Below are 10,232 nucleotides of genomic sequence, written 5' to 3' on the forward strand. Positions count from 1 at the left end.
GCTTATTTTTATATTGTTTATTTTAAAAAAGACTTAAGTTCTTTACCAGTCATATAGATTACAGGGTTTGAGGTATAACTCAGCAGGAGAGCATTTGCCTAGTACACACTTTTGGGCTCTAGGTCAACTGCCAGCACTAGAAAAAGTACTAAGTAAAATAAATACTAAAGTGAAAGTACTTCAAAAAATGAGTTACCTTTAATGAAAAATTTCCCTTTCATCATAGCCCTTTCTTCCAGAAAGCAATACTTCTCTAACTTTAATTTAAAATAAAGTACAGAACTCATAGCTGGCCATGCACAGAACTCTAATCACAGAAATAGAGAGATAGAGGCAGGAAGATAGAGGTTCCAGGCCAGCCTGTCTCAAAACGAAGAACTCATATCAAAAAGAAGCTTGGTGGGCTGAGTGTATAGAGCATTAGCAGAGCATTTGTTTAGTATGCTCAAGGCCTGTGTTCAATCCCCAATACAGAAAGAAAGAGTGTAAGAGAGAAAAAAGATAGGGAAGGAAGAGGGGGAGGAAAGAAAGGGAGAGGGAGGGGAAAAAAGAGAGGAGGAGAAAAAGAGAGAAGAAAGAGAGGGAGAGGAATCTGGCAGTTCCCTTACAGCATTGGAAGGGAACAACGGGACGTTAGAATGTAAATATGCCACCTAAAGAAGTAGTCTAATAAAATTCAGCCATCCATTGAGACAAAGAGTTTATCATCTGTGTAAAAAACTGAAATAGTGGCCACCAGATTATGTTTGCCTAAAACCATGTATACAATGTGTACTACACATTTGGTATTTTTTAACTTTGTGGCCTTTTTTTTTTTTGCCAGTCCAAGGGCTTGAACTCTGGACCTGGGTGCTGTCCCTGAGATGCTTTTGCTCAAGGTGAGCACTCTAACCATTTAAGTACCTTCCGGCTTTTTTGCATAGTTTACTGGAGGTAATAATAATCTCACAGACTTTCCTGCCCCAGCTGGCTTCAAACCATAATCCTCAGATCTCAGCCTCCTGAGTACCTTGGATGACAGGTGTTAGCCACTGGGAGCCAGCAACTTTGTGGCTTTTACTCGCTTTTTTATAGTTTATTATTTATTTGTTTGTTTATTTGAAACAGAGTCTCACTATGTAGTTCAGACTAGCTTTAAACTCTGCCTGCCTTGCTTCCCAAGGTATGTAGCACCATGCCTGTCTTTCTTTACTATGTTATACAGCATAGGATTAAGAAAAAATACACCTCATTTCCTTGTCCTTGAAGAATCTCAAGGCACTTCTTTCATTTACTTCATTGCACTCTTTTCCCACAATCTTTTCACTGTGCTTTCAAAAAATAAAATAAACAGTAGAGAGAAAAAAATCAATTCCTAGCTGTATGCCTTCAAATCTTCCTTTCTAACTACCAAGTTAAGGAGCCACCAAGAGAATGAGGATCTGAACACAAGCAGGTGAAAGTTTCTAAAGACACAGCCTGGACCTCAGACAGGACAACCTTTAAAACTGTTCATCTCAAGACAAGCAGAGACAGTCTGGCAAAAGGAAAAGGAAAGCAAGTTATGGATTTAAAAATGTAAAGAAATGGGCTGGGGATATGGCCTAGTGGCAAGAGTGCTTGCCTCGTATACATGAGGCCCTGGGTTCGATTCCTCAGCACCACATATACAGAAAATGGCCAGAAGTGGCGCTGTGGCTCAAGTGGCAGAGTGCTAGCCTTGAGCAAAAAGAAGCCAGGGACAGTGCTCAGGCCCTGAGTCCAAGCCCCAGGACTGGCAAAAAAAAAAAAAAAAAAAAAAGTAAAGAAATACTGTACTTCACTGTAAGAACTTCCATATGCCAAGTAAAAATAAAAGCAGTCATATTATTCATTTATATAGCTCATTATTATGTGTTGTAGCAAAACAGAAAAGCTAAGAGTAGCTCTTTCTCTTACAAGTACCTGACCTTGACATGCTGCAAAAAAACACTACTTAAAATCACAGTCTGTCTTATGTATTAAATGAAAATGTACAAGTAAAAGCACTTCATGACTTGTGAACTCTCTTTAGATGATAACAAATTTTAGACGAATACATTATCTAAACCCATAAGGACTACAACTGTGAATTATTAATTTAGGGCAAATAAATTAATGTGCCTTGATGTTCTTTGAAGAAACTTCTATCAGAGGGTAATAATACAATTTCATATTTTTCTTGGGGAAAATAAACCAAGCATTTAGAAAGTTCTACTGCGGCTTTTAAAACTGGTCACTGCTCTTTGGAGACTTAATTAAGATTAAGGAAAACTTCCCTCTTGCCATGTATCATCTGTGTTCAACTTTAAACATGATTAGTCTGCATGGTGATTTATATTACTTAAGCTTTGCAAATGTAGGAGTGAAGTACTTCAAAGAATAAACATTCTCTATAAATAGGAAAGAACAACTTAAAATTTTTCTTTTAAGAATATACTTTTGGGGGCTGGGGATATGGCCTAGTGGCAAGAGAGCTTGCCTCATATACATGAGGCCCTGGGTTCGATTCCCCAGCACCACATATACAGAAAACGGTCAGAAGTGGCGCTGTGGCTCAAGTGGCAGAGTGCTAGCCTTGAGCAAAAAGGAAGCCAGGGACAGTGCTCAGGCCCTGAGTCCAAGGCCCAGGACTGGGAAAAAAAAAAAAAAAAGAATATACTTTTGGCATGTACAAATAGTTAATTTTCACTTTTAAAAATACCCAATAATCTAGTTGATTTCAAGTTTACAGAAAGTTTGTGTGATAGTGTTAAGTGTTGCTGCCAGTTCAACAGTTACAATGATTCTGTGAACTACCATTTCTCACATTTCCCTATCACACATACCAATGATCTACACTGGGTATCAGTCAGACTGGCCACAATAATGTTCAAGAGACCCAGAATGGAAACACTGATGCCTGTGAAAGGCTAGTACTGCACCACAAATGAACTAAGCAGAATGACTGCAAACTGCGCAGTGCACAGACCATGCCTGGTCTAAAACCACAGCCAGTACTCAGCTCAGACTATCCCTACCCAGTAAGGCACTAGACCCCCAAACATCTCCCACTCTCACAGCCAGAAGCCTGAATTTTGTACAGTAGTTTCAACTGTTAGCTTTTAGCCACTAATTTAAAAGCTAGGAAAATATAGCTTAAAAGGAAATATTCATATTGGGCACTATGGCTCACACCTGTAATCTGAACTACTCAGGAGGCTGAGATCTGAAGGTCTCAGTTCAAACCCAGGCCAGGCAGAAAAGTTTGTAAGACTCATCTCCAATTAACTAGCAAAAAAGCCAGAAGCAGAGCTGTGGTTCAAGTGATAAGAGTAGTAGACTTGAGCAGAAAAGGTCAAGGACAATACTCAGGCCCCAAGTTCAAGCCTCAGAACTACCTTAAAAAATAAAGGAAAGGGAGAAGGAAGGAAGGGAGGAGGGAAGAAGGGGGGGAGTGAGAGAGGGGACGAAGGGCAAGAGGGAAGGAGTGAGGGAGGGAGGAAGGGGGGTTGGCTGATTTCTTGGCTATAATAGAAGTTAAAAAATGAAACAATATCAACAACTCTAAAAGGGTACTTCAATAAAAATATAGTATATGTAAAGTCCCCCCCAGGGCTCCATGCAGATGCCCCCCACCTGTTTAAGTCTGCACCAATACCTGCGTTACCTAGGTAACTGGCACACCTGGAGGCAGTTACCTCCCACTTATCTGAGGTCACATCCAATCCACCTGGCCATACCTCCAACCTTTCCCTACATAATCCAGCTCAACACGAGTCCCCGCTCTCTTTCCTTTTCTCTCTTGCTCTTTCTCTCTTTTTCCTTTCCCTCTGTCTCCCCATGCCATCATCTTGTATGGGCTGGCAGTTTGCTCTCCCCCCAATTAATTCTTCTCTGCCTGAACCATGTAGCAGGTTTCCTTTCTGGCAAACCTTACAGGATATAAAGGACCTGGACCTGTACTTGAGAAGTTAAATTGAGTTTGCATTTCCTGAACAAACCCAATTCTAGAATTCCGTACGCGGTGGCAACTATACTAATGTGTTCAAGAAATGAATAATGTTCAAGTAAATGGCCAAATAGTTGTAAGTTACTGATAACACAAATTTAAGAATGCATTTTAAAAACTACTGTAAGTACAAATGTAAAGAAGTTCACCAGCAAATATAAAATTCAGCAGCTGAATGAAATAAAATATAAAAAGCCAAAGTACTATATATTATTGATAATCTAAATATCCCCCATAATTCTAGAACTGTATGCTACCCAATTAAAACAAAACAAAATGCATAGCATACCAAGGATGAGGAGGCTACCTTTATCTTTTAAAAAATTTTAAGTAACTGTGCTTTTTAAAACAATGTACAGTATTTTGATTTTATTTTATTTTTGTTAGTCATGGGACTTGAAACCAGGGCCTGGCGCTGTCCCTGAGCTTTTCTGCTCAAGGCTGGTACTCTTCCACTTTGAGCCACAGCACCCTTTCCAATTTTCTGGTGGTTAACTGGAGATAAGAGTACTTTCCTGCTCTGGCTACCTTTGAACAACTATCCTCAGATCTCAACCTCCTGAGTATCTGAAACTACCATCAGCTCTTGGCAATATACAGTATTTATAATTAATAGTCATATGATAGAAACTTACATGATAAAGCTCAAGCATACTTTTGTCCTGGCTTTATATATTTTTTTAATTTTTATTATCCAACTGATGTACAGAGAGGTTACAGTTTCATACATTAGGCATTGGATACATTTCTTGTACTGTTTGTTACCTCGTCCCTCATTCCCCCCTCCCTCCTCCCCCTTTCCCCCCCCACCATGAGTTGTTCAGTTCATTTACACCAAACAGTTTTGCAAGTATTGCTTTTGTAGTTGTTTATCTTTTTTTACCCTGTGTCTCTCGATTTTGGTATTCCCTTTCAATATCCTAGTTATAATACCAGTATACATGGTTTCCAATATACTCAGATAAGATACAGAGATAATGTAGGTACAACCACAGGAAGGGGATACAAGAAAATCATCAATAATAGAAGCTACAGTCCTGGCTTTATATTTAAAACACATTTCTTTCAGCATCTTATTGAGGCTTCCCTAAATATTTTAAATGCTATTCTCTAACCCCGACAATGTGTTACTACAGTTTTCATTCACTTACCCTTTTATTCTAATAAAAATACTTTCTAGCCACTAACTCCCCATGTTTCTCAAATGATTATTACACGTTATCTACACAGATGTTCCTCCATTAATGGTGAGAAAGTGTCTGATAAACCTATGGTAAACTGAAAGTATTTATGTCACATGTATCCAATAAACACTGCATCACAACTGGGCACCAGGCATACCAAGAGCATACCACATGGGGTGACCACAGGTAACTGAGTCTGCAGCTCCAGACAGTGTCAGGCATACCACAAGCTGCTGACACCCCGCCCCCCCCCCCCCCCCGCCAAAAAAAAAAAAGATCCAAATTCAAAATGTAGAAGACAGATTCTACCAAATGGGTATCATTTTTGCACTACTATCAACTTGAAAAGTAAGCCAAAAACATGGTAAGTTGGACATCATCTGTAAAGAATGTCTAGAAAGGAGCTGGGAATGTGGCAGTAGAGTGCTTGCCTAGCATGCATGAAGCCCTGAGTTTGATTCCTCAGCACCATATAAAACAGAAAAAGCCGTAAGTGGCACTGTGGCTCAAGTGTTAGAGTGCTAGCCTTGAGCAAAAGGAAGCCAGGGACTGCTCAGGCCCTGAGATCAAGCCCCAGGACTCCAGAAAAAAAAAAAAAAAAATCCTTACACTCAACTAGTCTGAGCTCTTCCCCTGAAAATGATCAAGATGTCCAAGAGAAAGCACTCTGACTGATTGTTTAACTGCACAGGCCCAGTCCCAACTTTTTTCACTGTTGAGCATTATGGAAAGAACCAGAGCCTTGGGCTGGGGATATGGCCTAGTGGCAAGAGTGCCTGCCTCGGATACACGAGGCCCTAGGTTCGATTCCCCAGCACCACATATACAGAAAACGGCCAGAAGCGGTGCTGTGGCTCAAGCGGCAGAGTGCTAGCCTTGAGCGGGAAGAAGCCAGGGACAGTGCTCAGGCCCTGAGTCCAAGGCCCAGGACTGGCAAAAAAAAAAAAAAGAACCAGAGCCTTATCCACCAGTTTTCAATCTTTATCTATCTCACAGCTCCCCTTCTATTCCCCTCACATCTGTGATGTACTTTGCAGTGCTGCAGGGCCAAAGCAACATAGCCAACCAGGATCTGGATGCTTTAAAACCAGGAGCCAGCAGATAGACCTTTTCTCTTGAGTATCTAGGTAACTTGTCAAAGTAAGGAACGGAGGCTGGACATGAACTCCACTTATTAACCCAGTGCAAAGGGCAACGGAGAGCTGGGTACGCCAAGCCCCCTTGGTGGACATGGTGTTTATCCTACATAGCCGGGGCGGTGCGGGGCAGGGCAGGGCAGGATGTGGGAATTGAATCTCAGTGCTGAAGCACACCAGCCCAGAGGAATCCCAGCCTAGTGAAGTTGGGGGCGCTCGTGGACCTTCTGTCACTTCGTGGATGTCCTAATGTCACTCCGTGGATATTCTGCCTCTCCACGGACATTCTCCTGTCATTCTGTAGATGTTCTGTCACTCTGTGGAAGTTCTCCTCTCGCTCCACGGCTGTTCTGTCCCTCCGTGGACGTTCTTGTCATTCCATGAACAGTCTTGTCTCTCCGTGGATGTTCTCCTGTCACTCCGTGGGCATGCTTGTCACTCCATGGACGTTCTGTCACTCAGTGGACAGTCTTGTCGTCCCTCCGTGAGGATCCCTCTGTCACTCCATGGGTGTTCTCCTGTCACTCTCTGGATGTTCTCCTGTCACTCCGTGAACGTTCTGTCCCTCACAGGGCCCTGGCGCGTGGCCATAATATCGATTGACCCACAACCACGCTGCACACGACGGGGCTCACGGAGTATTTTCTTTTCCTTCCTCTTTTTGGGTTTGGTTTTTGGATTGAGGGTCTCTTCATACACCAGTTCGCCCCAAGGCGCAGGGAGCAAGTTCAGCGACGTCCGTAAGGGGCCCCGCCTTCCAGGGTCCCGGCCCGCTGCCCGGCAGGGGGCGCCGCGGCCTCCCGCTCTCCCCCACCTCCCCTTCGAGCCCAACCCCCGCCAGCGTCCGCCGCAGCCGCCCAGCTTCGGACCCCGACCCATCCGGCTCCCCTCCATTCGCCCGAGCTCACCCACAGCCGCCACACTCCGGCCTCCGCTCCGCGGGCTCTGCCGGCAACTCCCACAGGCCGGCCGCGCTCGCGCCCGCCGCCTCAGCATCCTGAGGAGCCGCCGGCTGCACGCCGGGCTCCGGCCGCTCCTCCCCGTCCCACGCCGGGAGCCTCGAGGCCCCGGGAGGCCGCGCGCTGGAGTCCCGGAGCGCCCGCGGCTCCTTCTGCGGTTCCATGGCGGGGCATGGAGGCTCCACGGCCGCCTGGGGGCGCCCAGCGCTGAGGAAAACGACACCCGCGCCACACACCTGCCGCGCACGCACTGCGTGCGTACGCACGCACGCCACGCACGGTGGCGAGCCTCCGTAGTCCCGCGGGGGCCCCGCCCACTGTGGGGCGGACCGGTCGAGGCCCGCCTGGGCAGGAAGTCCATGAGACGCCAATTCACCAGCGAAGGGCAGTGGGCGGAGCCTCTGCCGGAAGGCCGGGCTGGCCTGGACCCGTGGTCCTCGCGTTGCGGCCTCCCCCTGAGTCGCTGTCATTACAGGCAGGAGCCACCAGCCCCAGGGTTCACTTTGAAAGCACTTTTGCTTGTTTTGGTTTTTTTTTTCATCAATGAGTTTTATAACAAGAGAGTGACATATTTTTGTTTTGAATTAAATATCCCTACTGAGGGTTTCACAATTAAAATTTAAAAAGTTAATTCAGAGGACAGGCAAATTTCATACCTACTTGAATGAACAAAAATGTAATTTAACTGTTACTGGAAGAAGTCAACTTTGAAGTAGAATGGGGACTAAAGTGTAATCCAGCTCAGCACTTCTGCACCCTGACTTAACCCTAACCTGCAGTGTCCAGGCAGGAAGGGAGACCTCATCTCAAAAAATAACCAGCACCAAAGTTTAAAAAAAAAAATTAAAAGGAAGACAAAAGGAGAAAAAAAATATAAATAACCAGCACAATAAAGGACTGGAAGCGTGATGCAACAGCTGTGCACCTACCTACTAGCAAGTACAAGGCCCTGAAGTCAAACCCCAGTACTGGCAAAAAGAAATATAATTGCTTGTCATTAAAAATATTTAAAGGTGAAAGTTGGAGAGTTGCATTTTAAGGTGATACAGTATTTCTTGCCTGGCATATGCAAATCCCTGAGTTTGATCACTAGCACAAGAGGAAAAAAGAAAAAATTTAATACCATCCTCAGAGATAATCTTCTATAACCTTACAGGTAAGGAAACCAAAGTCTAGATATTTTAAGCTATACATGAAACAATATGACAGAAAGGTGGTACTACACAGAACCAAGACCTCACTTCTTTTCCTCTTTGAAGGTGCTGTGTTAATAATTAGAAGAAATAAGACTGTCATAATATGCTATTGATAACCATCCCATGCCAAGTAAAACACAGTAAGTACTTAACTGTAGGTTCAGGAAAGTTAGAAGTAAAATAACTCTTATTTACACAAATGGAGCAGCCTGATTAATGTTAATAAGTGCAGCAATTTTATAGTAGGTAGAAGAGCATCATTTTGAAATCCAAGTTTGAAAATGGCCACTAGTTCAGGATAAGAGTGGGAGTCCATGGTGAAAGGATTGGGAAACAAGTAAGTGAGGGAAATCAGACCTTGGAAATACATACTTTGAATTTCATTATGATGCCAACCTAGAGACTGCTACAAAACTGAACAGGATGTGGTGTTAGCTGTGCCTCAACATGGAGAGGTCTGAGTTAGAGCAGCATTATAACAAGTTTCTGGCTGCAGCAGATGGTAGTACATCAAGCCCTGGATGTTCTTTCTGAAACTACAACTCATGTTTATATAACACATTGCAATACACAAAGTCCCTCTACCAATATTATTTCATTTTTGTTCTTCCCTACAGCTCTGCAGTAAGTAAAATAGATATCACCATCTGTATTTGATGGATGAGGGGGGAAAAATAACAGTCTCTGAAAAATAAGGTGGCTTTGTACATATTAATGTGACTCAAGTGGCAAGGCTATGCCTGAAAAGTAACCCGGGCCTCGGTCTACCCCAAAACTCTCAGTCTTACACTATTAAGTGGTCATTTATTAAGTTTCCCCAATTTTATAAGGTACAAAACGATGGTTTAACATGGTTAATCATGTCTTACATGTTTAATATCTTGCAATTTCATGATATAATTATATCACAAAGAACTAAGATTAGAATTTCTATTTCCTGAATTGCCATTTCTTAACTAATCCATTAAACATTGGCTGATGATTCATCCAGATATATCTTTAACATAGTTTCTTCTAGCAGAAACTGTATATGCCTAGAGCTAAAAACCAAATATGCCCGGCACAGATTCTCTTAAGAATGCTTACACTTCAGCTTCTCACAAGTTTTACTCTGTTTTCAAGTTTCCAAACAGCTAATGGTTATACTGTACAAGCAACAGAAATATTTTTAAATTTCATGCAGAAGGAAGTTTTAAAAATCACAAAACTGCAAATGCAGATGTGGCTATTACTGAAAAAGAGGAAGTTCAAAAACAAACCAAGTATTCAAGTACTGTTAAAATATCAGATGTTGGAATGCATGAGTGCTCTTGGGGTGGTAGTCGCTTGTGGGAAATTTCACATTTTACATTCTAGAGACATTTTCTACACAATGACTCTATTCATTGGAAATGCCATTATGTGGGCATATGGTGGATGATTTATTTTATTTATTTTAGAAGAGCTGTGGGTGAGTTTAAGAATAGCCCAGAGAATAACACGCTGAAATGTTTTTCTTCTGAGTACCATGTTTCTCTTCTAAAATATATTTGTAACTGTATTTTTCTTATCTTTTTGGTACTGGGGATCAAACCCAGGGAGTTGCACTTGCTAGGCAAGTGCTTTGCCATTGAGCTACACCCCAGCCCTAAAATATATTTCTATGTTAAAAAGAAAAATCATTCGCCAGACATTGGTGGTTCACACCTGTAATCCTAGCTACTCAGAAAGGCTGAGGTATGAGGATCACAGTTCAAAGCCAGCCTAGGTAGCAAAGTCTGTGAGACTCT

General features: G+C 42.9%; 1 protein-coding gene across 6 annotated transcripts in view; it reads right to left on the bottom strand.

Annotated features, from left to right (window-relative positions):
- The window catches only part of Dtwd2 (DTW domain containing 2), a 56,618-nt gene extending 49,115 nt beyond the window's left edge, over window positions 1-7,503 (bottom strand). For all 6 annotated transcript variants that reach the window (XM_048334009.1, XM_048334007.1, XM_048334010.1 and 3 more), the window contains exon 1: window positions 7,217-7,503. In XM_048334009.1, the coding sequence (XP_048189966.1) occupies window positions 7,217-7,431 (215 nt within the window). In that variant the 5' untranslated portion in view covers window positions 7,432-7,503. The remainder of the gene's footprint in view (window positions 1-7,216) is intronic.
- Window positions 7,504-10,232: the final 2,729 nt, after the last annotated feature.

The sequence above is a fragment of the Perognathus longimembris genome, chromosome 25, assembly GCF_023159225.1.
Source record: "Perognathus longimembris pacificus isolate PPM17 chromosome 25, ASM2315922v1, whole genome shotgun sequence".
Taxonomy (NCBI): Eukaryota; Metazoa; Chordata; class Mammalia; order Rodentia; family Heteromyidae; genus Perognathus; species Perognathus longimembris.